Source organism: Ceratotherium simum, chromosome 4 (genome assembly GCF_057802395.1).
Source record: "Ceratotherium simum simum isolate JZ-2026a chromosome 4, ASM5780239v1, whole genome shotgun sequence".
NCBI lineage: Eukaryota > Metazoa > Chordata > Mammalia > Perissodactyla > Rhinocerotidae > Ceratotherium > Ceratotherium simum.
In genome coordinates, this window is record NC_141903.1 from 26,204,900 (window position 1) to 26,232,657 (window position 27,758).

Here is a 27,758-nt window from a genome sequence, read left to right on the forward strand (position 1 = left end):
GCAGCTCTCGGAGGACCTGCTTCTCGCCCGCGAGGCCATGGAGAAGGAGGCACAGTTACGGCAACAGCTCCAGCAGGAGAAGGAGGAGCTGCTGTACCGGGTCCTCGGGGCCGAGGCCTCCCCCACCTTCCCTCTGGCCTCTGTCACCCCCACAGAGGTCTCCTTCCTGGCCACATAGGCTCCAGGTCTGGGCCCCCTATGATGCCTGTGGTCGAGCTCCCCGTCAAGGACTTTCCAGAGAAGACAGCAGGAGCCTCCCCTTTTCCCAGGAGGGGACGAGGGTGGGAGTGAGATGGGGAGCCAAGGCGTGTGCCCAGTGAGCCCTGGGGGCTTGGGCCGCGTAGAATCACCCATGGGGCTTTGGAGGCCCCCAGAAGCGCCTTCCCTTGAGTTGGCCCAGGGAACAAGCAAGAGGAGACCTTTCCTCCCTCCCCCTTCTGTCTGTCCAGTTGGGGAAGTTGTGAAGCTTTTCCCAGGGGCAGCCTGTGCCACTTTGGCCATCTGACACAGAGGGGACAACCCCCTGGTCCTAACTTGTCAGCTGTGCTGCCAACTCATCAGCTGCTCATCAACTTCCCCCAGATGTTCCCACTTCTGCCCTGGCCTTCTCTCTGCCTCAGTTTATTGCTCCTCTAAAATGGTTGGGGGAACTGAAGAAATGACTCTTGGTCACTACAGTGCCCCATTCTAGGATTGTCTGAAAGTCAGACTAGGGGCTAGAGACAGGGGAGGAAGTGGGCCAAACCCTGTGAATCAAACTGGGAAAAGTAAGGGGGTCACTGGAGGCCCTTGAAGCTGGCAGTGCCAGGGAGCCAACCCAGCCAAGGCAGAAGCTGGGCAGGCCATCGGGCATGCCCCTGCTCCCGGTCCCAGAGTCTGGTCAGCCCAGGGGTGATGGCCAGAGCTGCTCCTCCTGGACCAGGCAACGCTCACTCTCCAGCTCTCCTGGACCCTCAATCTCAGTGCCGCCTAGTGGGTCTGAGTACACACACCAGCGAGAGCAGGATCCTCATCCCTGTACAGATGAGGAAACCGAGGTGGGAAGCATGGCCCACAGAGCCACGACTAGGACCTCCTCTGTCATCCAGGTCTTGTCTTGTGCTTTTTCTTTCTCCCCAGGCTCTGGGAAGATCGGATCTGTGACTTAGTCTTTCTCCTGCTCCCTCTACCTGCCCCCACCCGCCTCCGGTCTCTTTCATTCCTGCCCTCCACCTTAATTCCTTTTACCATCCCTGACGGAGACCCATAGAACCCATCAGAGAAAGGGGTGGTGGAGGAACGAGCCTCAGCAGGCCTGTCCAGCCCTGACTGTCTGTGGACTTAAGATTCTTCTCAGGAAGCTCTGGGGACTATGACAGTAACCCCTCCCCTGCATAGAGCATTTTAATGAAATGCTTTCACATACACCTCCCTCCCCTGCTCTGCATAAGATCCTTGAGGCAGCTTCTTATCCCTCTTTAGCAGCAGAGCAAACTAAGATCACAGGAGCCAAAGGGCCTTGCCTGAGGTCCCGAAGCTGCAGCTCTAGGCCCTGGACCGGCACTCAGGGAAAGTCAATGACTAGAGCTGAGGTTTCCTCCGTCATCCCAGACTGCCCTCTTCATTCCCCCGGGCCTGGTCTTCATCCATTTCTAGTGCTGGGAGTTCAGCTGTGACTCTGCCTCTCCGGCCCTGGGCAAAGAGGTTATCCAGGAGCCTTGGGGACAGCTCTGGAATGAAGCACACGTGGACTTCTTCATGCAGCTTTGAAGGCTGCCTGAACTTTAATAGGTATGACCAAGAAAAGCATCAGTGGTCAAGTATTTTGGGAAATTCTAGGTTCAGCTAAGTTAAACAGATCTGCAAACTGCAGGACTTGTCAGAACCTTTAATAAGCTAATGTGTCCTGCAAAGTCCCGAGAAGGAAGCAAAGCGTCCAGCATTTCCTAAACTTCTTTGACCAAGTTTCTACCCCAACCGGAGCACTAGACGCTGCAGAATGCACTTTAGAAAGCATTGTTTTACTTGAGAGGGGCCAGGCTAGAGAAGGGGCAAGTTACGGGAAGTAGGGTTTCCCACAGGTAGCCTGTGGTGGATGTGAGGAGATAAACTGTGGTCATAGCCTCACCCTGGGGCAGACAAGCTATGGAAACTAAAAAGAACACGTGGTATCGTGGTATCATATGTACCTGGCCTCTGTTTTCCTGGGAGAGGGAGAAGGTGGGTCCTCACTGAGGACCTCCGCTGGGGGCAGGGATCACGGAGGAGTAAGTCCTGGGGCTGGGTGACTCACCAGCGGTTCTGGGCCCCCTCCTCGGGTACTGGCGCCCAGTGCCCCCGCTCTGCCCAGCCTCGGAGTGAGCCGGGCTTGGAGTGAAGGCTGGCTTGAAGGTCAGGGCTTGGAGTGAGGCCACGAGGTTGAAGCGAGGGGTGAAAGCAGTGATGGGCTGGCGGAGCATAAGGGGTGAATGCGAAGGTTCTTTCTGCTCTGTGGGGAGACCTCCTTAGCATCAGAAACACTGACGTTCACAAAGTCACCTATCCCTGTTTCTGCCCATTGCTGCACTCCCGGATGCCTGCAGCCAGGGAGGGAGATAGGAAGGGGCAGGGGAGACACGAGGGCTTTGGGTCACGCAGACATGGGTGGCGGCAGTCCCCGTGCCCTGAAGCTTGGTGTCCCTGCAGGTGTAGACGCCATCGTCCCCCGCCCAGGCCTCTTCCACATACAGGGTGTCCCTGCCTCCTGCTGCCCTCCTGGCACACCATGTCAGCCCACTCACTGACATAGAGGGTTCGGCCCAGCTGCAGGGCCAAAAAGTAACAGTCTGTCAGCTGCCCAGGTGCCGTCTCTGACTCAGGCACCAGCGGGCAGGTAAGAGGCACCAGATACCCATTCAGGGAAAGAGGAGGTGACTTGTCCAGGGTCACATCTCCGTATCAGAGCATCTGAAAGGCCAGGTTCTCTGTGAAGCTTGTCGAGTCCCTGGGGAGAAGCTGGGGTCTCCTCCCCTGCTCAGGGAGATGCAGGAGGTAACTTAGCCTGGAGCAGCACCTCTAGTGTGGGTTTTGTGGCACTCTGGTTCTATGGGGATGTTAATGTTTGCTCCCTCCCCAAAGCAGGGGAAGGTGGGGTTCCGTTACCAGAATTGTTTGGGAAACACTGAGTCAAGCAAAGTTAAATTGGGGAGACTCAGAACACTGAGTCTGTCATGTGCGCATGTGCATTTTGAATCTCCAAGGCTGGTGATGGTTATAAGGGGCAGTGTTTTCCTAAGACCACTTTTTTTGGGGGTGGGGGGATTTTTGGTATTCTACCATTCCAAGGAATGTTTGGGGAAATGCTGGTATAGCAAAACCAGTGTCTCCCAACCATCTGTGTGTTCTTTTACCCCTCTTGGGTCTCAGTTTCCACTTTTGACAAGTGGGAGAATGATCCCCCACTCTTTCTACCTCGGGGAGCTCACCTTCATCATGTCTTTGCTGAGTCCAGCCCTCCCTCCAAGGCTCATGTCAAATTCCAGCTCTTCCAGGAAACCTTTTTAAGAATTCCTAAAGTCATCAGTGTTGGTAGCCTACTATTTGGCATAGCTGCTGTCCAGATGTTTGAGGGTTAAGGAGGTAAGTTCTTTGAGAGGAAAGAACATCACTATGACCACCTCTCCACTGACACTTTGGGAAGGGCTGGGCCCACAGTGGGTGCTGGGGAAACAGCTGCTAATGCATTTGGTCCATCTCCCATCACACACACACCTGACCATAGGGCCTGAGCACTTGCCCAAGCCCCACTTCTGTGATTTGGGCCAGTTTGGTCTCAGCTTGAATGTCACCTCTGACCACTCTATCATAAGTAGACCCTATCCCATGGCCCTGTTTTATCCATGATGTAACACTTAGTATTCTCTAGATGATCATATTTGTTCATTTCCTCTTCCCCATTTAGACTGTAAACTTGCAAAAAGCAGAATCTATATTTCTTTGGACTTATTATTGTAGTCTCAGCACCTAGTACAGCACATGGTGGGTGCTCAATAATTATTGTTGGATTAAATTAACAAAGGATCAAGTTATACATTTTTATACAGTAACCTGAGAAGTAGCTCTATTTGCCAAATGAGGAAAGTGAGGTACAGTAAAAGAAAGTGACTTGCCCAAGGTCGCTTGGAGAAGCAGTGTCAGAGTTGGAACTAGAATCTAGGTTCATCGGATTCCCAGTCAAGCAGTGGTTCCACTCTGCTGTGATCGCTCCTGGGCCTCATCCTAACCCTTCATTCCCACGTCCCTGCCCCAGCACACCACCACCACATACACACATACACACAGCCTCCTCTTACCCTCTGCTTACCTTCTGCCCTGGATATTCCCAACTGAAGTCCACAGCAATCTCTGGCTCACCCAGAACTGTGCAGGTCACATTGAAATTCTCTCCCAGTTGGACTGATGTTACTGAAGGTTGGATGGTGGGTTTGGGGGAGGAAGATGGGTCTACTATGGAGAAGAGCGGAGAGAAATGGAGACAAACGTGTTGAACTGATTGTTCAAATGGTTGAATGGAATGAATGAGTGGAATGGTTGAATTGATAGAGGATGAATGGTTGAAGGTGATTGAATTGATAGAGGAGGTATGAATAGGTATAATGAATTAATAGAGGATGGATGGGTGAATGGAATGGTTGGTTTGAGGGAGGATGGATGAATGGAATAGTTTAACTTAATTGGGAATGGGTGGATCGATGGTTGAACTGATGCAGGCTAGTTCAGTGGCCGATTGGCTGGCTGTCTGGACAAGATGGTTGAATGCATGGAGTGTTGTTGAAAGCTTGTTGGTTGTCTAGAGCTCCATAATCCACAGAACCCAAACATGAGGTTCCCAAAAGGGGCATCTCTCACCATATCCTCCCCTTCCCTGCCCACCCAGAGCCCTAAGCTCATGCACAGTTGATGGAGATCAGCATTTACTTGGTAGAGATTTGTCTCATGGCATCTAGGCTGGCCAAGCAGAAGAGGGAGCCAGCCAAAGAAGCTCAGGGCCGGGGTATGGTGAAGCCCTTCTTCACATCAAAGGAGATGTCTGTCCCATCCACTGGGACCTCCTCAAGGGGGAACTCCCGATGCAGTGTCGCCTGGGCCAAGGGGTTGGTCACCTGGCAGGGAAGCAGGACTGGCTGGTGGCCATGCAGCTGCACCACCTCATAATAATCCTCTGTGGGGACAAAGAGCTCCTCTGGGTCTGGGAAGGAGGGAGAGAGAATGAGCTTGGGACAGATTTGCTGCTTCCTGATGCTCTACCACCACCCATGAGAATGAAGTCCCTCGTGGGGACTTGAAATCCCACTTTCCCTTCCCATCCCCATTCTCTTTCCTCTCTCATAAGGGGTCCTGGACGGAGGGCTGAAGACCAGCCTGCTAGTTCCAGCTTTGTCGTTAGTTTGCTGTGCCTCTTAAATCTCTTTCCCTCTCTGATCTTTAGTGTCTTCTTTTGTACAATGAGGGCGTTCAGACTGCTTAGTCTCTAAGGGCCCTTCTATATGAAAAATATTACAGGAAGTCTGAACTAGAAATAGAGATTTCTGGTTTGATTCCCAGTCCTGCCACCCACTAGCTGTGGGATCTTAAATCACTTTCTTCCTCTGAGCCTTGGTTCTTCTTGTATGTCAAGTAGGAGCAATAATCCCATTCTGGCCTACTTTGCAGAGCTGATAAGAAGCAAATGAGATACTTGATATGAGCCACCAAGCCTGTGGGAGGCAAACATTCTTCAAACTCTTTCCACGTACTTTTAGCAACACAATCTCAGGTCAGATTCTTGGGTGCACAATGGTGCAGTGAGTAGGAATTATCTGGGGACCAGCTTTCTAGAGCAGAGCTGTCCGGTAGAACTTTCTGTAATGATGGAAATGTTTTGTAACTGTGTTGCGCAATAGGTAGCCACTAGCCACATGTGGCTGTAGGGCATTTCAAATGTAGCTCATGCAACTGAGGAACTGACTCTTAAACTTTATTTAATTTTAACTAATTTAGATTTAAATAGCCACATATGTTGAGTGGCTTCTGTATTGGGTGAAGAGGCTCTAGAGTTAAGACAAATGCAGTGGTTAACTTTGGCTGAACATTACAATCACCTGAGATGCTTTTAAAATAACCAATTCCTGGGTCCGGCCTGGTGGTGTAGTGGTTAAGTTCGGCAGGCTCTGCTTCAGTGGCCTGAGGTTTGAGTGTTCAGATCCCAGGCGCAGACCTACACTGCTCATCAAGCCAGGCTGTGGCAGTGACCCACATACAAAATGGAGGAAGATTGGCACAGATGTTAACTCAGGGCAAATCTTCCTCAAGCAAAAAGAGGAGGATTGGCAATAGATGTTAGCTCAGGGACAATCTTCCTCACCAAAAAAATAAAATAACCGATTCCTGGGCACCACCCCCAGACCAAGTAAATCAGAACCTTACTTGGGGGGTTGGGGGGAGGAGTTGGTAGCAGGTGACCCTAATGTGCAGCCAGAGTTGGGAAGCACTGGCTACTGGTTCCTAAATCTTCCTGAAGATTCGAATCACCTGTAGGACTTACTGGCATTCTAGGTTTCCAGACTTAATGGGCATGGGGCCCAAGAATCTGTGTTTTTAACAGGCTCCCAGGTGATGTGGATAGTCAGGGTCAAGCACCTTTATACTGGGTAATCATTACTGTTATGGTTGGATTTGAGGGAGGGAGACACTGCTGAGTCGGGAAGAGTCATCTATTTTCTCCGTTGGACAAAGTTGGACTGTGACTCCTCAATTCTACATGGAACTGGCCATAGAATCCCAGAATGTCACAAGAAGGATCTTGAAGAACTAATAGCGCAATACCCTAATTTTATAGGCGGGTCTAAGGGGAAAGATTTAAGACAGTTATGTTTGGAGGACTTTCCTGTCCGAGGTTCTTGGAGTCGCTGACTCCAGAGCACCTGTGAAGATGATGAAAGTCTTTCCCTGGTGGGCTTCGCCTTCTGCGCACGCGCCGTCCTGGCAGTGCCGAGCCCAGCAGCTGTCTTCCCCTGTGTCGGCGCTGGTGGAGTGGACCAGCTGCAGCTGACTGCGCTGGCTTAAGTGTTTGATTCTGAAAACGGTTGTGGGGGGTGGGGGGCGGACAGGGCGGGCCAGAGATGGGGATGGCCTGAGACACCTAGTGGGCAGAGTTTGTTAGGCTGACAGTCCTCCTCCCCAAATTTCATCACCCCATCCACCCAGTCTTCCCCCTTTCCCCAAATGGGCTGTCAGGATTTGTATTGGCCCCACCCACAATTTCTGATTGGCTCACTGGCCTCAGGCGCAATTTCTAATTGGTCCATCGACTCCCCATTGACCTTGCCCCACATTGCAAGTGGAATCCCCCAACTCCTTTGCCGTCTTTGGCTCCTTCCTTGTGTCCTTTTGTTCAGGCCAGCAAATGCCCTCTAAGCACCTCCAGTGCCAAAGGAGGCAGAGCCCCAAGAAGTCTCATTTTAAGAGGCTGAATTGAGAGAAAGTAGACAAATCTCCTGAACCCAGTTTTATATCCCAACCTCTGCCTGACTGTTTTCTGGACTGGGGTGGGTAATGCTGGTGGGGTCAATTTTGCCTTTATTTCTGGCTTTCCTATGGGATGGCACCCCTGATAGAAGGGTGGTCTCCAGTCTGACCTCCAAGCACAGGCAGGTGTGACAGTCAGCCTCTTGCCTTACCGTTGCCACCCTTCTCCCTACAGGCACTATTTGCTGCGCCCAGAATTGACATCCTAAGGATTGAAGCCTTGTCTCTCACTCTGTTTAACCACTATGCATCTGATGGGTCTAGTGAGCCTATTTTACTGTTTCTTTTAGGTGCCTGTAGTTGTACGTAACGCGATGCCCAGTGTGAGTTCTGGGCCATTTTAATCCCTATAAAAACTGTTATCAAAGTGCTTGTGAACTGCTGCTCAACATCTTCTGACCCACCCCTGGACCCAGTCCAGCAGTCATACAAGTTCCTCCACCCCCATACCTCAGGAGTCCCTGGCCCTCCTTCCAAGTACACAGGCAACCTCCAGCGGACCACCCCACTCCCCCACCCTGGCAACACAGCTCCAGGGACTCCCCAGCCCGCGGGCTCAGCGAGTCTCCCACCTTCTGGAAACGGCCCCTCCCTAACACTTGGGTCAGGATGGAGGGGGCTGCAGCCTCCATGGGCATCTTCATCTGCAGGGACTTCTGGCTCCAGTCTGATTTGGGCTTTCTCCCAGCTGGGGCTCCTGAGGGCTTCACCTCACCAGAGCTGGCTGCTTCGAGGCCCCTCTGTTTCTGAGCCTTTGGAGTTCTGCCACGCTCCTGGATTTCAGCTGCAGGGAAGACAGGGTGGTCTGGGGTCACCAGCCTTCACCATTCACCTCAAATTCTATCCTTTCCTTACCCCAGCAATTGACAGAACCTCAGATCTGTTACCTTTTATGCTTATTACTACTACACAAGAAATTCTCACTCGTTAGAGAAAAATTATAAAATACAGATAAACCAAAAAAGGGTTAAATTTGCCCCAAAACTTCCCACCCAGAAATAACTACCATGAATATTTGAAGCATATTTTCCCAAGGCTTTTTAATGTAAGTATTTTAAATATTTTGTTAAAAAATAAAATGGAACAATATAATACATATTTTTAATTGTCTGCATTTTCACTTAGTAATATGTTGTGATTATCATGCCATGTCAACAAACCCAGGTGCACCAACATTTTTAATGACTTGCATGGTATTTCATGATAGGGGTGTATCATGACATTTCTTCATTGTTGGGTATTTGGGTTTTTCACAATCTTAGGCAAAATAAACAATTTTGGAATAATCATCTGGTGCATGTACCTTTAATCAGATTGCTTATTTAGAATGAATTCCTTATAAGTGGAATTCGTGGTGGGCTATGGAAGGACCAAACACATTTTCTTATCCAAGTTGCCTCCAATATTTCAAAACCCTCTAGAGCATGCTCTAAAAGAGGTCACTTATTCTGCACTTAGATATCTCTCGTGATGGGGAGCCTGGTGTTTAATTATACCAATAGCTACCGTTGATGGCACCTACAGTGTTTCTGGAATAGTACTAGCCCCTTCGCATACATTTTCTTTTTTTTTTTTTTTTTTTAATTTTTTTTTTTAAGAAATTTATTTATTTTTTTTTTTTAAGATTTTATTTGTTTTATTTTTTTCCCCCCAAAGCCCCAGCAGATAGTTGTATGTCATAGCTGCACATCCTTCTAGCTGCTGTATGTGGGACCCGGCCCCAGGATGAATGGAGAAGTGGTGCCTCGATGCGCACCCGGGATCCGAACCCGGGCCACCAGCATTGCAGCGCGCGCACTTAACCACCAAGCCACAGGGCCGGCCCTACATTTTCTTATTTCGTCCTCTTAATGACTGCAAAGTAAATATTACTCTGATTTTACAGATGAGGAACTTGAGGCTCACAGAAGCTAACTTTCCCAAGGTACTGTGCCCAGGACTAGGAGACCTGGAATTCAAGGTCAGCCTGACTCCAGAGCCCCCGGTAATTCCACCAGCAGCCTATCTAGGGGCCGAATGGCTCTGACTACTGGAAAGTCCTTCAGATGTTGACCCACTGTCTTCAACTTTTAGCACTGATCCAATTTTTCTTCCATGTGGAGGAGGAGGCAGAATCATTCCATTTGCCAGCCTGCCACCCCAGCCCTGAATCTTCTCTTCCTACAGAGAAGGTTGTGCGATTTGCACCAAGTCCTGAGGCTCTTTTTTTTCCTTCCTAATAGTTCCCAGATGCATCCTTTTCTCTCTGTCCCCACTGATAATACCACTCAGTCCACGCCCTGATCAGATCACATCCAGACAATCACTAGCTCCCAACTGGTCTTCTTGCCCCTAATCTATTTTACGCACAACATCAGCTAGATCTTCTTAAAGCCACCATGTTACAAAAGCTTTGGGCCACCCCATCCTTGGTGGGGGTGGCAGGGGCCAATCAGGGCAAGGGGACTGGAATAGCATGTGGGCAGCAGTAATAGAAAAGGTTCCAGTGGAGTTTAGCAGTCTTCCTTTTTATGTCCCCCAAACCACCATCACCAACACACACAGGCACCCTATGGGCAAAACAAAACAACAAAATAAGGAAAAGAACCAAACCACCACTTTCAAACCTGAGTCCTCTGGTTTTCACAATTGTTAAGAAAAACTACACTCCTCCTGCAGTGCTCCTTTACTCTCACACTACTACCATACTCACAACACTTCTGACACCAGATGTGTGGTGGTTTTTTCCCACACCAAGCAATTCTGTGTGACATCAGCTGGGTGTCCTACAATTTAACTCAATTCTGACACTATCTACCGGGAGAGAGCGTCAGACCCCATAGATTAAGACTCCCCCCCCCCCCCCCCCCGCTTCAGATGCCAGTCTCGAGTCCCAGGTTCTCACCTGTGCTTCTGACCAACCAGCTATAAATCGGGGTCCCCATGGTCCTTTCCTGGGGTTTGATAATTTGCTAGAATGGGTCACAGAACTCAGGGAAACACATGTACCAGTTTATCATAAAAAAGTATGATGAAGGATACAGATGAACATCCAGATGGAAGAGATACACAAGGACAAGGCGTGTGGGAAGGGGCGCAGAGCTTCCATGCCCTCTCCACGTGCGCCACTCTCCCAGAACCTCCACGTGTTTAGCAACCCAGAAGCTCTCCAACTCCCGTACTTTGGGGATATCTATGGAGGCTTCATCACATAGGCATGATCAACCAATAACATTAATTTCTAGTCCCTCTCTCCTCCCCAGAGCATGGGGGTTGGGGATGTAAGTTCCAAACTTCTAATTATGACTTGTTCTTTCTGGTGACCAGCCCCCATCTTGAAGCTATCCAGGAGCCCACCAAGAGTTGCCCCATAAGAACAAGAGACACTCCTATCACCCCGGAAATTCCAAGAGGTTTAGGAGCTCTGTGTCAGGAACCAGGGTCAGAGACCAAATATTAGAACAAAAGATGCTCCTAGTGCTCTTATCACTTAGGAAATGACAAAGGTTTTAGGAGCTCTGTGCCAGGAATCAGGGCAAGAGACCAATATATATTTTTTCTATTTCACAATGTAAAAGGTCTCCCTAGTGTCCCTAGTGGGCACATCTATCCTGGGGGCCACACCTGGCCTTGGAGGGAAAGGGTATGGCAATGGTTTGGGAAAGTTTTGTAGTTTGGGGGAGGTTTATTCTTTATTTCTTACATGGAGATAGCACTTAACAGTTCACAGAGAATTTTCCCACCCACGTTCTGGTTTAATCCTTGTCATAGCCCCAGAAGGGCACCCAGTGAGCATTATTATCCCCTTTTAAAGGTTGAGAAATTAAGCCTCAAAGAGAACAGCTGGGTTTAGCATATTAATGAGGTGATCTAGAACATTTAAAAACAAAGATTCTTGGGCCAGCCCCGTGGCTTAGCGGTTGAGTACGCGCGCTCTGCTGCTGGCAGCCCGGGTTCGATCCCGGGCGAGCACAGACGCACCGCTTCCCCGGCCATGCTGAGGCTGCGTCCCACATACAGCAACTAGAAGGATGTGCAGCTATGACATACAACTGTCTACTGGGGCTTTGGGGGAAAAAAAATAAATAAAAAATTTTTTTTAAAAATTAAAACAAAGATTCTCTGAGGAGGTATCTAGGCCACTCCAGAGAAGGGGTGGTGAGCCCGGGGGAGCCAATGGAACATGGACGGTAGAGCCAGTGGTGCTGGGCTTGGTATCTTTGCTCTGCTACAAACCAGCTGTGTGACCTAGACCAAGTCATTTAATTTCCCTGAGCCCCATTTTCTTCATTTAGGAAAAGGGAACAAGAATACCTGCCTTGTAGGACTATTCTGTGTATGAAATGAGATGAGATACGTGAAGCACTGAGCACAGGGCCTGGCATATAAGAGAAGCTCAATAAATAGTTGTTATCATGAATAGTGGATTAGTTTCCTATTGTTGCTGTAACAAATTGCCACAAACTGAGTGACTTAACACAAATTTATTATCTTCTGGAAGTCAGTCTGGAATGGGTCTCACTGGGCTAAAACCAACGCCATGGCGGGGCTGCATTCCTTCTGGAGGCTCTTGGAAAATCTGTTTCCTTGCCTTTTCCAGCTTCTAGAGGCTGCCCATATTCCTTGGCTTATGGCCCCATTTCTCCATCTTCAAAGCCAGCAATGTTAGACCAAGTCTGCCTCATGTTGCCATCTCTCTGGTTCTCTCCTCTGAGTCCCTCTTCCACTTTTAAGGACCCTTGTGATTACATTGGGCCCTCTTGAATGAATAATCCAGAATACTCTCCCTATTTTAAGGTCAGTTGATTAGCAACCTTAATTCCTTTTGTAGCCTAATTCCTCTTTGCCATGTAAGGTTCTTGGGATTAGGATGGGGACATCTTTGGGAGCACATTATTCTGCCTAACACAAATAATATATTTTTAAAAATCCAAATATAAAGCTAATGCTTCAATAGCCAAACTTCCATCGATAGAGGCCTTCCATGAAGCAGAAGCAAACCAATCAGAGGGTAGGATAAGAAAGAGGCCAGGAGTACCCACCAGTTGTTTCATTGCCTTAAATGAGAGGCTGATTGTCTCAAATGAGTAGCTGGCTGGAGGAGGTCTATGGATTCTGGGAATCCTATTTGGGTCTTCCTCTTTGGTCTGGATTTGAAATCCCACCAAGGGCAGAGTTAGAGTGGCTCCCAGAGCTGGGGCTGTGCCAGCTGGACTCTGACAGAGCTCACACAAGCCGTGCTTACAGGGTGGCCACACATACATCTTAGTAGCAGAGGCTCCACCTCCCAGGATGAGTGGCAGCTGGCCATGGGGGAAGGGGCTCTGTGGAACCATCACAAGATATCCACAGCTTTGGAGCTTCTGGGTTTGCCAAGCCAAGAAGTCACCTAGGCAAACTTAAGGAAGATGTCAAGTTTGATTTCAGGATCTGATGATGATCATCATCATGACTAAAAAGTGCTGGGCACCAGGCACTGTGCAAAGTGCCTTCCACACATTATCTCGTTTAACACTCACATGGCCCTACCAGGAAGCTCTCACTGACATTCCCGTTTTACAGATGAGGAAACTGAGTGTCGTGTAAGTTACAGTTTGCCCAAGGTCACCAAATACAAGGGATCCTGTCTGATACTACCTCTTGCTGTCTCTGATTCTCAGTTTTCACATCTTCAAATGGAGAAGTTAGACTAAACCAGAGCTTTTCAAGTTTCAAAAACAAACCAATAGTAGATAGGTTATAGATAACAAGACTCTTTCTTGAAATACTGAAAGGCCAGTGTAAAAAAAAAAAATAGGATTGTTCTGGTTGAAAGGGGCGGGGGCTGGAAACCCACCCATCCAGCTTTTCAATCACTACCCCCCATGCTAGCCCCCTCACCCCAAAGATGAGGTGCAAAGATGAGGGACTACCCCAAGGCAGGCAGTAGGGCAATTCCTCAGAGCATAGTTTTTAAATCCCTGGACTAGAGGAGCTCTCAAGGATCCTTCTCAGTGCCCATGTTCTAAATGTCTGAGATCACATCCCCTCCATTGTCCCCCATCCTCCAACGCCGTCTCCTTCAAATAAACCCTCCAATCTCAACCATCAACCCTTTGCTGAACTGCTACTTTCTTACCAGGAAGGTGCCTGCCCCCTTCCCTTCCATCAGAGGCTCCCTGAGGAGCATGTGACAGCACCAAATGGGAATAATGCCAATGTCCAGACAGTGTCTGGAAGAGGAATTCGGGGATGACAGCATCTCTCTAATCCTGTTCCAAGCACAGCTATTCTCTTGCAGAGACTAGTCCAGCCCCCACCTCTTCCTGGGATGACTGGAGGCAGAGAGAGGGAGGCGATGTCTCACTGGGGCCTTGGCCTCTCCTGGGGATCTATCTACTAGCAAGTTCTGGACTGGATTCCTTCAGGCTGTCTCCCTGGGGGAGCCCAAAAACGGTTTATCTTTGTGAGCAAAATCATAGACTCTTAGAGTCAGAGAACCAAGAAATAGACACTCAGACTCCTACAATAGTATAACTTGGTATGATGAACTCAGGGTCTCTAAAATTAAAATAATATTGCTACCACTTATTGAGTGTTTATGTGCTAGGCTCCAGGCCAAACATTTCTATACATTTAGAGACTTCGTTTTATTAAATCTTGCCAGTGAGTGGAGGAGCCAGGACTTCTTCTGTCAGATTTCAGGGTTCCACATGCTCTGAACCACCACGTGAATGTAAATCATTACCAGACCTAAAATGATAGCCACGGACATTCAAATCAGAGAGACCTGTTGGGTCTGGAAAGGGCTTAGAAGATCACGCAGTCCATCCTTGTCCCAGTACAGGTGAGGAAGCTGAGCTCACAGAGGTGGCAGGACCCAGCCAAGGCGGCACAGACAAACGGAGGAGCTGATCTTAGAACTCAGCCTCCTGACAGCAAGGTTGCAGTGCTCACTCCCCTTCCCCATGCTGTCAACAGGGCATCCTGGGAAAAGCGAGGCAAGGGGCCTCAGGATGTCCCAGGGGAGTAAAAAGATTTGCGGAGATGAAAGGAGATGTCCATACCGGAAATGACACAGAGGAGCAGGCAACGGGACAGGACGCAGAGGGCTCGGGGGTTCATGTGGAACGACCTGAAGCCGAGATGCTGACGTGGCAGCCGGGGCTGCAGCGGGGAGACTGTTGGGGCTGGCAGAGTGTGAGCAGGGAAGTGGCGGGGAACCCTGGGAATGGGAGAGGAGGGGGCCTGATTTCAAAGGCAAATCAGAGTTCTGAGTCCTGGCCTCCCCAGGACTGCAAACAAAACTCCTTTCTCGGGGTTCCCCCTGCCAAGGTGAATGGAACTATTCAGAGCCCTGCTCAGGAAAAAACAGACCTGCAGCCCACAGAGGAGGGTCCCCAAGGGCAGACAGGTGGAGCTGGGAGGCAGCTGGAGGGGCCGCTGAAGTTCACAGTAGGGTCATGGGGAAGGCCTAGGAACAGGGATATTTGAGCACCAGATAAGTGAGTGTGGCTAGGAGGGAGGGGCGTGAACTGAACTTAAAGCACGGCCTGGCCGCTGCCCCTGGGCGGAATCTGCTGGCCTGTGAACTAAAAACGGTTTCAACATTTTTAAATGGTTAAAAAAAATCTGATGACAAATGAAAATTATATGAAATTCAAATTTCAGTGTCCATAAATAAAGTCGTGTTGGAAAACGGCCACGCTCGTTCTTGTTCCACTAGGACTGCTTTTGCACGACAGCAGAATGGAGTCATCGTGGCAGGGACATGTGGCCCAAGAGGCGAAACGATGTGCCGTCTGGCCCTTTGCAGAAAAAGTTAGTCAACCTGTGCTCTAAAGGATGGCATTTCTAGAAAACAGTTTTACTTAAGTGAATAATATGTAAATAAAATTCATTCTCCAAAAAAATTACAGATGAAGCTTAAGTTCCCTTTGACCAGCCCCTTCCCCCCACATGTGGCCCCTCCCCTTTCCTCAGAGGTTCTTGTGTGGGTGTGTGTCCTTCCAGACCTTTTCTGCACTTATATACACATATGTGTATCCACAGAAATAACAGGATTGTTTCGTGAGTTCTTTTTTTCTGTAGATGGTTTTACACTCTACATATTTTTCTTAAACTTGATTTTTTTTAACTCAACAATGTGCTTTGGCCACCTATATAGACCTCCATATATATATATATATATATATTTCTCCCCTCTAAGGAAATGAATGTTTCCTTTTTTTTTAATTGAGATCACATTGGTTTATAACATTGTATAAATTTCAGGTGTACATCATTATATTTTGACTTTTGTATAGACTGCATGTTCAGCACCAAAATTCTATTTGTCATCTGTCACTGTACACGTGTACCCCTTTACCCCTTTGGCCCTTCCCCACACCCCTCCTTTTATACTTTTTAAAGGGCTACATAGTATTCCATGGGCTCTACCACAGTGTGTCCATTCCCTTACCAAAGGACATTTAAGTTGTTTCCATTTAGGTTGTTTCCAGTTTTTGCTATTGGAAACAATGCTGCAATGAGCAGGAACTAGCATTTCAAGGCTCGAATAGCTACATTTCCATGAAGAAAATGTTTGTTAAACGAGAGAATGGTATTCAACACAGACATGTCACCGGATATATTTTCACTCCTGTAGCTTTGTGATCTAAGTAAACACCACAGCGCAAATCCCTCCAAATTTAGCCATAAGGTTCTTGCTCTCCTGCAGACTTTTGCTACATCCTAACTATTGCGTATAAGCCAGTAGAAATCCTCCTGACTTCTGGCTGAAACAAGCTTCTCTCTGTATAAACTCAATGGTCATTCTTGGAAGGAGAGGGGTAGTGCGGTGTGTGGGTTGGGAAGCAGCAGAAATCAAGAAACTTGGGAGCTTGGGGACTGGTTCTTGCTTTGCCACTTACGTGACCTTGGGCCTCAGTTTCCCCATCTGTTCAAGGAGAGTGTTGGACACCTAGAATTCTGGCCTTGTAGGGCTTTTAACATTCTCTTTCCAGCGACTGAGTCCTGCAAGGAGGGAAGGGCTCTGAGAGGTGATGGTCCACCTTCCAGCACACGGACACGACACTCTCAAGGGAGGTGCTGGGAGCTTGGCAAGTGACCACTCTGAACCCAAGTTCTAGCCGATCATTCCCCAGGGTTGATATTTCACAAGGAGAGTATCCATGTGTCCCAGACAATGGGCGTGGGGGACCAGCCCAAGGCCCTAAAGAATGCCCCTGTGGCCTTGAGCCCAAGGTCCTGGCTCAAGACCTCGGCCTTACATATGCTCTCTGAACACTGTGTTCCTCTCTGTCCCACAGCCCTTATCACAGTTTGTAATTTTATGAGAATTCCTGTGATTATGTCGTGAATGTCCTCTCCGGCCCTCCGGCGTGTGAGCTCTGTGAAAGCTGGGCCCAGCTCTGCTTTGCTCACCCTTCGTCCCAGTGCCTTAGCACAGTGCCTGGCACTTTGTGGGCACCAGATAAACATTTGCTGAATGGATGAACGAGTTGTTCCAGGCTGGTTTCAATAGCAGAGAACAGCCCAGGTTTCTCTCTAATTCAAGGGCTCCCAAAGAGGCAAATAATGGAGGGATTGAGGTGGGGGCAGAAAAGGTCCAGGCAACATCATGAAATTGGAAAGGTCACTCTCTCCCCAGGTGTCAGCCCTTGGGGTGGGGGTGGGGAGTGGGGAATGTCGAGAATAGTAGACCTTGGGAATAAACACTCGAGGAATCTTTGAATTGTAGAATTCATTCATTCATTTATTTTTCGTTAATCAAATATTGAGTATCAACTTTACCAAGCAATGGAGACATGAAGAAGAAGGCATTAACCAAAATCACACAAATAAATATCTAATTACCAATTAGGACCGTGTTACAAAGGGAAAGAACAGGATTCCAGGAGAGACGCTGGGGAGGGGTGTATAAAGTGCACTGGAGGAAGGATTAGGAAGGAGTTTCTGAGGAAGTGCTATTTAAGGAGAAACCCACAAGAATAGTAAAATCTAGTCGAGCAAGGTTCTGCCAGGCTTAAAAGAAGAACTTTCATTCCATGCAAATGGAATCTTTCAATAGAATTTTGAGTCATGGCATCTTGGAATCTCAGAAAGAGGATCTCAGAGTTACAGAATCCCAATCTCATAGAACCTTGAAACAAACACTCACAGACTCTTCAACAGTAAATGGAATCTTAGAATGTTACACATTCAGAGTCTTCACATATAAGAATAAAAGGAATCTTAACTGATAATTTCTTCCCATCCCCTTCTCTCTACTATTGTACAGATAGGAACAAAACTAAACTAAAGAGCAAGGTCATATAACCCAGCCAGAACTAGCTCTCACCTCTTCTTATTAATAGACTAGGACTCTATCCACTTAACAAACAGTAATAATAGTAACAGCGCTTATATTTATTGTCTCATTACAATGTGCTGGTTGCTGCTAAGTGATTACATCATTTGATCAATGAATTCCAACAACAAACTTGTGAGGTGGATACTTTTCATAATCCCCATGTATTCTAACTGAGCAAACAGAATCTCAGAAAAATAAATAAATAAATGGTTCATGGTCACACAGCTGGAATGCTGGTTGAACTAGAACCCTGGGGTTTTTTTGCTTATTTGGTTTTTAATGTAAAGACTATGCTCTAAAGCACTGTATTACTCTGCTTTTTCTAATGCCAGCTGCTTACAGGCCTACCCTTTTCACAGTGACCCCAGCCTTCCAATATCTTTCTCCTCCTGAGTAAACTCACAGCTCAACTTTGCAGTGGGGTGATGAGCTGCCTGGAAGGTCAGCAGTGCACTCTCACATTCAAAGAAGGCTTCTGAAGACCTAAATGTGCTGTTAAACCTAAAAGAAGTGTTTGTTTAAGGGATCCAAGAGACAGCATGGGGTCAGGAAACCTGAGTTCCAGTCTGAGTTCAGGCACTAAACAGCTACGGGATGCAGGCTAAATCATGGAGCCTCCCTGGGTCCCAGGGTCCACGTCTTTTAGGTGGGATTACAGTGCCTGCTCCGTCTACCTCAGTTGTGAAGAGATAACAGGTGCAAACACGTTTCATAATTTATGAAACACACAGGGATTCTAAGGTTCAATGGTTTCTTTTCTACCTTGTGTGTGAGAGCGTGAATCGATTTCCTCTCAACGGAGGGCTATTTGGCAATATTTATCAAAAAGCCTTAAAAAACATGCATTACTATTTCATGTGGAATTCAAGTTTTAGAAAACAATTTCAAAGCTGTGCTGAAAAAATCAGAAACAATCTAAATGTCCAATAATAGGCAATTAGATAAATTATACTATTACCATATAATGGAATTTGATACAGTTATTTTAAATGTTTTGAAGAATATTTAATCATATGAAAAAATGTTCACAATAAATTAAGGTTTATAAAAGATAATAATTTTGCAATAAGTTCCAATTTTTTGCAAAGAAAAATATGTGTGTGGCACATAAGTGCTCCATAAATGTTGCTATTATTATAATCATCATCATCATTATTGTTATACAATAAAAGAATGATGTGTTAACATAGTGTTAATGTAGGCTATCTTTGGATTGTAGGATTATAGCTTTAAATTTTTTTCATCTTTTGAGTATCTATAATAAACACATTATTTTTACAATAAGAGAAACAAACAATAAAAATCATGAGAAAAGTGGCTGTTGATTTTTAAGCCTGTCTTTGTTTGTATGCTGATTCTCCATCTCTCCACCCTCTGAGCGATCTGCCTGCCCAAAACTAAGTGTCCTCACTTTGCTGAGACCCCATAGCAGAAAATAATCTGCTTCATGACAAATGGTTAGAAACTCCGTATGTTTGCTCCCATAGAGAGAAGCAATCCTCAAGTCTTAGGGAGGAATTTGCCAGGCACTGCGACAGGCCTTAAGGGGAGTTGTTTTGGAGGAAGGGGGTCCTCCTGGTGGTGGTGTAATAGTCATCACCTGGGGCTTTTTCCTCTAGTGAACTTAAAATGAGACCCATCTCTGGGAATGCCCAACACTGGGCAACCTCTCCTGATGAAAACGGGCAGAACTGGGACCTGCCAGCAGGTGGCAGTATCTGGCCATTTTCAGCTTCCCCGGTGGGCAGCCTGGAGACCTTGAACTTCTCTCCTCTAAAATCAGAGAAACTACAGCCCAGAGAAGGGAGGTGAGAAAGTCTAGAATCCCACTCCATTGTTCTGGCTTGCATCACTGCACCACACTGTCTCTCTTACTCTTTCGGAAGGGCCACTCCATGGAGGAAGGGGCTTGGGACAGCCCCCAAAAGATGTTTCCATCCCATGGTTGCTTCCCTCCCGGCTTTGCTTCCACCAGCTGGTGAGGCCATGCGACATGTGCTTACTTGCTATTTCACACCCCTGGATGTTTAGGTTGTTTTCTTTTTGTGGTTAAAAAATACAGTGTTGGGCCTAAAAAGCTTTCTTTGTATTTCAAATTACTTTCTTAGAACTGATTCCCAAAAATGAGATGATCAGATCAAAGAGAATAAGCAGTATATTAGCCTTTTTTCTGCAGATCGGGGTGTAAGGCCCTGGTCTCTGCAGTCAAGGGTACCCGGCTTACAACCCTGCCTCAGTCACTTGGGCTGACTTTGGGCAAAAGGCATAGTTCCTCTGAACTTCAGTTACCTTTACTGCAAATTAAGGATATTAATAACCCCTACACTTGTACACTAGATCCCATTCTCTCTCCAAATGTTGCTCCCCTCTCTCTTCTCCATCATCCATGTTCCACTCTTTGTCTGCTCATTCCCATCAGCACACAAATACGCTGCAATGTCTCCAATCCTAAACAAACAAACCCAAGCCCTCCTTTTGACCCCCATCCCCCTGCCCGACACTGCCCCACTGTTTTGCTGGCCTTTGCAGCGAAACTCCTGGAATAAGTAGTTGATGCTCGTTATCCTAAGCCCATTCCTATCAGGCCCGTACCCCCAACAGTCCACCAAGTCTGCTCTCCACAGCACGAGAAATGTTGACCTTCACGTTGCTAAATCCATGATGGATTCTCCGGTCTGGTCCTACCAGGCCTAAGAGCAGCATTTGGCCAAACGACCACTCCCTCCTCCTTGAAGTACTCGTGTCACTTGGTTTCAGAGACCCCACACTCTCCCGGTTTCCTCTCACCTCACTGCGAGCTCTTTCCCCGTCACCTTTGCTGAGTCCTTCTCCCTGACTCAGTGCAGGAGTGTCCCTGGGTTCTCTCCTCCGGTGATGACCTCACCCCTCTCTCTGGCCTTGACCAGTATTTATACACCTGTGGCTTCCAGATTTGTATCTCCAGCCCTGACCTCTTTCCTGAACTCCAGAGTGTCTACCCAGCTGTCTCTTTGACGTCTTCCCTTGGATGTCTAACAGAAATCTTAAACAAACTGGTCGAAAACTGAACTCTTGATCTTTTTCCCACTTCCACCCCTACAATTGCTCCCCCTGCAATTTCGCTCATCTCAGGTCATGGTAAGTCCACCCTTCCAGTGGCTCAGCTCCCTGAAGTCATTCTTGACTCTTCTCTTTTTTTCTCACCTCGTCTCCAATCCTTTAGGAAATCATGTTAGCACTACTTTCAAACATATCCAGTCTCAAACTACTTCTCACTACCTCCATTTATACCACTCCACCTGAGCCGCCAGCATCTGTTGCCCGGATTACTGCAAAAGCCTCCTGACAGCCCCCTGCTTCTACTCTCGGCCCCCTACGGTACTCAGTATTCTCAACGGGGGGTTTGAGGGATCCTTTAAGAAATACATCATCTCCAGAATATATAAAGAACCCTTACAACTCAACAACAAGAGGACAAACAACCCAATTAAAAAACAGGCAAAGGACTTGAACAGACATCTCTACAAAGAAGATGTACAAACAGCCAACAAACACATGAAAAGATGCTCAACATCATTAATCTTTAGAGAAATACAAATCAAAATCACAACGAGATACTATTTCACACTGACTAGGACAGCACTAAAAACAAAAACCAGAAAATAACCAGTGTTGGCAAGGATGTGGACAACTCTTGTGCATCGCGGATGGGAATATAAAATGGTGCAGCTGCTGTGGAAAACAGTTCAGCAGTTCCTCAAAACGTTAAATATAGAACTACTATACAAACTAGCAATTCCACTCTTCAGTAAATACACAAAAGAACTGAAAACAGATACTCAAACAAATATTGGTACACAAATGTATATAGCAGCACTGTTCACAAGGTCCAGAAAGAGGAAACAATCAAAATGTGCATGAGCTGATGAATGGATAAGGAAAATGTGGTATATCTGTGCAATGGAATATTACTCAGCCATAAAAAGGGTGAAGTACTGATACGTGCTACAACATGGATGAACTTCAGAAACATTCTTGTGACAGTTAATTTTATGTGTCAGCTTGACTGAGCTACGGGATGCCCAGAGAGCTAGTAAAACATTATTTCTGGGTGAGTCTGTGAGGGTTAGCATTTGATAGCTAAGAGATTAGGATTTGATTCAGCCGACTGAGTAAAGAGGCTGGCATCATCCAATCCTTTGAGGGCCCGTAGCAGACAAAAGGAGAAGGAAGAGCGAATGTGCTCTCCCTCTTCTCAAGCTGGGACGTCTGCCTTCTCCTGCCTTTAGACTTTGGAGCTCCAGGTTCTTGGCCTTCAGACTCTGGGATTTACACCCTACCCCCAGCAGATTGTGGGACTTCTTGGCCTCCATAACTGCGTGAGCCAATTCCTATAATACATCTCCTCTTATACATGTATTTCTATATATCCTATTGGTTCTGCTTCTTTGGAGAACACTGACTACCACAATTATGCTAAGTGAAAGAAGCCAGACACAAAAGGCCACATATAGTACCATCCCACTTGTATGATAAATTCAGAATAGGTAAACCCACAGAGGCAGAAAGCACGCTGGTGGTTGCCAGGGGCTGAGAGGAGGGAACAATGGAGAGTGACTGCTTAATGGGTAATGGGGGTTTTCTTTTAGGGTGATGAAAATGTTTTGGAACTAGAAAGAGGTGGTGGATACACAACAATATGAATATTCTAAATGCCAGGGAATTGTTCACTTTAAAATGGTTAATTTTATGTTATGTGAATTTTACCCAAAAAGAGGAGGAAAAAAAATGTTATGTTCCTCCTCTGCTCAACACTCTGCAACAGCTCCCCCGACGCTTCAGAGGAAAAGACAAAGTCCTTGCAAGGGCCCCCAAGGGCCCCTTCCACCCCACACGATTTGGTCCCTCCTTATCTCTACCCTCCTGTTACTCTCCCTCTCGCTCGCTCCACTCTAGCCACACTGGCCTCCTTGCTGTTCCTAGAACATTCCAGGCTTGCTCCTGCTATGGAACATCTGCTGTTTCCTCTGCCTGGAACACTCTTCCCACAGATCTCTGTGCAGCTTCACTACCTCCCTCACCTCCTCCACACCTTTGCTCAAATCCCACTCCCTCACTCCCTCTGCCACACACCCTACATAACAACTTTCCCGTCAGCCTGGGACTCCTCATCTCTTTTTGTCCTCACACTTGTCACCTACAAACATATTGTCCTGTTTACTTATTGTGTGTCTATCTCCCCTCTGCTGGAATGCAGACTCCATGAGGGCAGAGATCTTCCCTTTGTTTGCTGATAAAGCTCCTAAAATAGTGCCAGGTGCATAGTAGGTGCTGAATAAATATTTATTAATGAATTGTGAGGATTAAATGTGACACTGCAAGTTAAGCGCTGACAACAGTGCCTGGCTCAGAGAAAATGCTCAATAAATAGCAGCCACTATTAGGATGCTTAAGGAGAGCCCACCATCCTCATTGCGGCCAGCCCCCCACAGTCTATCTCAGAAGGTGTTGCTTCAACTGACAGCAGACCTCACCTTAAGGTAATTAATTTCTTCTTAGTCTCTTACCAAATTCCATTTGTCTTTCTGGTCACAACCTAACATCACTCTCATTTGGAGGCCTAGGTTAGGCTGGCTCCATCTTCATGGGCCATCATAGCACTTCATAGTTTCCAGATTACAACTGTCTAAACTGTATCGTGACGATGACCCACCCATCTGTCTTCCATGAGAGTAGAAGCTCCGCGAGGGCAGGTCAGGGCCCCGCTTCCCATTTGCTCACATATCACCCAGCTCAGTGACTGGCAAGCAACAGGTGCTCGATGCTAAATGTTTGTTGGGGGAATGAATAGATGAAAGGACATACTTTCCAACCAGGTCTGCCTGTAGGAAGCTGAGAGGTCTCTGAACTACGAACAGATGGAGGACAAGCCTTGGAAAAGCTTTGAGCATCCCTATCTTTCAGATAAACTAATTGACAATCAGAGCAGTTAAGTGTCTTGCCCATGGAAACTCAGCAGCTGAGTGGCAGCCCAGGGTGGCTGTCTTTCCATCTTTTCACCCAAGAATTTCTAAGGGGGGGATTGGTGGGAGGTACTACTGACCTTTACTGAAGCACCACCTCCTCCAGGAAGTCTTTACAAATCCCCTGGGGGATAATCATTCTCGGCTTCCTCTGGCTTCCCAAATAGTTTATCTCTTTTTATGTTCCAGTGTTTTTCCCATCGCCCTGGATTGTAACTGCTGGTCTCTTTGCCTTTCCTCTGGACTATGCACTCCCCAGAGCCAAGCAGGAATATTATCCCTCTGGAGTCACCTGACCCAGGTTCGAATCCCGGCTCCACAACTTACTAGCTGTGTGACTTTTGTCAAAGAACTGGGCTTCTTTGGGCTCTCCTCCTCTGGAAAGTGAGTAAGTCGTGTCACCGACCTGATGGGGCTATTGAGGAATGGAATCTGATCAGGCAGATAAAGCGCTTGGTCTCAATTTTGTCAAGCCTCAATGTAGTAGTAATTCGGGGGAAAGTGTTCAGAACTGGGAATCGGGAGCCCTGACTTCTAGCCCTGAATGGCCGCATGAGCTTGGCCAAATCCCCCGACCCTCTCTAGGTCTCAGGTCCGGGGTCCCAGCACTGACTGCGGTTCTCAGGCGGGACCCCTCCCAGCTGGTGACATTCTAAGATTCCAGGAGAGAAGGAACTTTGGGGGCGGGGGTGTGGGTGGTGGTGGAGCAAGGGAGGCGGGGCGAGCCCGATTGGCCCCTGCCCGCCACGTGTCGCGGGGGGAGCCGACGGCTGTCCTCCTGGCCCGCCCCTGCGCTGCGGCTGCTGCTGCTCGGCTAACCGGCTGCACTCGGCGAGCTCCGCGTCCGCGCGCCCGTCTGCCCCTCTGCGACAGGAGGCCTCCGCCCGCGGTGAGTGGGTTGAGGCTGCAGAGGGGATCGCTCCAGCGGACCCCCTCCCGGGGGCTGCAGGGACGCGGGGGCGAGCAATAAACGCCCCGTCATCGCGGACCGCGGGCTCCGGGGAGGGGGCGCCCGGGAGCAGGGAGGGGCGCGGGGAGCGGGAACCAAGGGCGCGGTAACCCTAGAGGGGCGCGGCTGGGTGTGTCCGGGGGAGCGCAGTGCAGATGTAGGGGTGCAGGCGGAGAAGCGGAGGCGGACGGCGCTGCGGCTGGGGGCGGAGGGACGGAGGGGACGAGAGAGGGGACCGGCTCCGCAGAGGGTGTGGTCAAGGGGCTGGGGGCCCCGGGGCTGACGCAGCGCGGGCTGCTGGCTTTGGGAGGAGAGAGGGCCTGGAGGGGCTTTGAAGGCCTGGGGTTGGGGGCAACTGGATGGGAGTCTAAGGACCCGCAGAGAAGGGTGTGGCTGAGGCCCAAGACAGAGGGCATGAAGAGTCAGACCCTCCAGCCGCGTATGAAGTGGCTCGTGTGAGTTGTTGGGGGGAGAGCCCTCGGTGTGCACACTGATGAACGACTGGCCACACCTCAGGGCCCCGTGGACCCTCCTGCCCCCTTCGGACCACTGCTTGCTTATAAAGGAGGCTCCCAACTGGCTACAAGGGCCTTGTGGTGGGGCAGAGGCCCCACCCTTGCTGCTCTCCGGAAGCCCAGTTTAGGCCTTCACAAAACTTGGGGGCTTCAGATGACTCCCAAAATACCAGCATGGGAGTGAAATACCCCGAATCCGAATCCCAGCTTCACCGACCTGCAGCGTGACCTTCAGTCAGTGGCTTTCCCTCTCTGAGCCTCAATTCCTTCTCCAAGTCCAGAGCTGATAAACGCAGCCCATCTCAGGTGAAACAATGGCTGTGAAAATTGATGTATTTGTCAGCTGCAAGGAATGATTACAGGCTTAGGAAACCTGGCCTACCCTTGTAGGTCCTCCAAGGGGAAGGGGCAGGGGGTCCTTTGGGTGGACAATCCAGCCTTTGCCCCCTCCCTCCCCCTCCTTTTCTCTGGACCCTAGTGGGTCTTCTAGACAATTCCAAATTTGGACATATGGCTGCTGGGTTTGAGAAAGGACTCTGGTTTCCCAAGTCTGCCCTTTCCCCTCACTTCCCCCTCCTCTCCTGCCCAAACCACAACTTAAATTGCTGCCGCCACTGACCTTGGGGGGGATATCCTGACCCGCTTAGCCCTTCCCTTTCAAGGTGAATGACCGGTCCAGTGTCAGCTCCCACGGACCCTGCCCTTGTGGCTGGCAGGCCCTGTGCTGTGCAGAGGGCACTGGCCTGGGGGTCAGTGGAAAGCTGGGTCACAGTTCCAGGTGCTGGCGGTCCTTGGGCAAGCCCCTTCCTTCTCTGGGCCTTAGTTACCGTCTGTAGCAAAGTCTGCTCAACTTGCTGCCACTTCTAGCGCTGGTATTCTAGGATGCAACTGTTCTAAGATTTAAGATTCTGAGAGTTGGGTGGGGCTGGGGAGGGAAGCAGAGGCCTCTATGCCCCTCTGCAGCTGTGACAGTCACTCACTCATCTTCCTTTGCCTTCCGCCCTTTGTTCCCAAAGCGCGGGCTGCTGGGATACAGAAAATATTTGTGGTTCCTGGTTAAGGGCTCCAGCTGATGCTGGGCAGAATATGGATGCAAGTGTGCAGAGGTGGGGGCTGCGCCTGGGAAGTCGGGGACCTGGCCTCTTGGGGCTGATTCCTGGACGGGGTGGGGGAGCTCTGCAGTGCTGGGTAGCTGCTGGTGTCTAGACCGTCTGCACTGCGGCACCCAGAGGGAGCCCTGAGCCATCAGGCTGCAGCAGAGCCCCAGCCTCTGCCCTGCTGGTAACAAGCTGGGTGCCCTAGGCACACTCCTACTCCCCTGGGCCTTAGTTCCTTCTTCTCTAGAGGGTTAAAGGATGCGCCCAGGGCACCCAGCTGGTAAAAATGGGTTGAGGCTGCATGGCTCTCCTTGTTGTACTGTTCTAGGGTTTTCTGGGGAGGTCCAGTGGTGTCACCAGCCCCACCCCACCCAGCCTCTCCAAGATACTTCCTGGGGTGGTGGACAAAGAGCAGGATGTGGTCTCTACCTTGATTTCTGAACATGCATGTCTGCCCCCCTCAACCCCGCAACAGAGGAGAGGAAGTGTGTGTGTGGGGGGATGCCTTTATGCTTATAAACTTTGTAGTTTAGAATGCAGCCACACTCCCTTTCCTTTCCTCCTGGGCGTGGGAAGCCCCCACAGACGCTGGCTAAGGGGGAGTGAGTGTCCTTGGGTTCTTTGAGCCTCAGCCCCCTCATCTATAAAATGAGGATGAGGTTGATACCCACTCTCATGAGATGATAAGATGGCAGATGTGAAAGTGCTTTCTAAACTGTAGGGTGCTGTGCACAGAGAAGCAAGTGCTACATTGTCATCTCAGAAGGGTGTGGTGCTTGAGAAGGCAGGTGACCTGAGCCTCAGGTTCCTCATCTGTAAAACGGATGTGCTGGTACTCCCTAAATAATAATAAAATGGAAACCTCTGTTATTTATGGAACCCTTCCAACTTGCCCTGGCTGCACCCTTGATGTGTTAGGTGCTGTTACTATGCCCATTTTGCAGATGTGGAAACTCAGCCATCAAAAGTTTAGGGAAGAAATAATACTAACACTTACGTAGTGTGTCCTATATGCCAGGGCCTCTTCTGAGCACTAGAAATGCCTTAATTCTTTTCATCCTCACCACAACTCCTCTGAGGTAACACTATTTTTATCCCCCGTTTTACATGTGAGGCTAAGTACTTGCCCAGGGCCGCACAGGCCCCACCTAGCAGGTCAGGCTTCCATCTCAGGCAGGCTGGCTCCAGCCTCTGCACTGTGAGACACGGCACTGTGCTGCCCGTCACACAAGTGACCTGAGCTGGGATTCAAACCCCGGGCAGCCCGATGATCTCCTGGGGCCTTATCCAGCCTGAGGATCAATGGTTCTGGGTCAGGAGAGGGAAGGACGCTGCTCTCTAAGAAACCCGAGTGCCTAG

At 48.8% G+C, this 27,758-nt stretch overlaps 2 protein-coding genes and 1 pseudogene across 3 annotated transcripts in view; 2 read left to right on the forward strand and 1 right to left on the reverse strand.

Moving 5' to 3' along the window:
• CCDC69 (coiled-coil domain containing 69) overlaps window positions 1-8,622 on the forward strand; it is a 38,588-nt gene extending 29,966 nt beyond the window's left edge. Inside the window, exon 9 of the mRNA XM_014786216.2 lies at window positions 1-8,622. Within this exon, the coding sequence (XP_014641702.2) occupies window positions 1-178 (178 nt within the window). The 3' untranslated portion in view covers window positions 179-8,622.
• On the reverse strand, window positions 2,514-24,820 carry LOC147917218 (platelet-derived growth factor receptor-like protein; annotated as a pseudogene).
• Window positions 24,602-27,758, forward strand: part of ANXA6 (annexin A6) — a 50,218-nt gene continuing 47,061 nt past the window's right edge. For both annotated transcript variants that reach the window (XM_004428635.3, XM_014786160.2), the window contains exon 1: window positions 24,602-24,727. The gene's annotated coding sequence lies outside the window, so the exon portion shown is untranslated. The remainder of the gene's footprint in view (window positions 24,728-27,758) is intronic.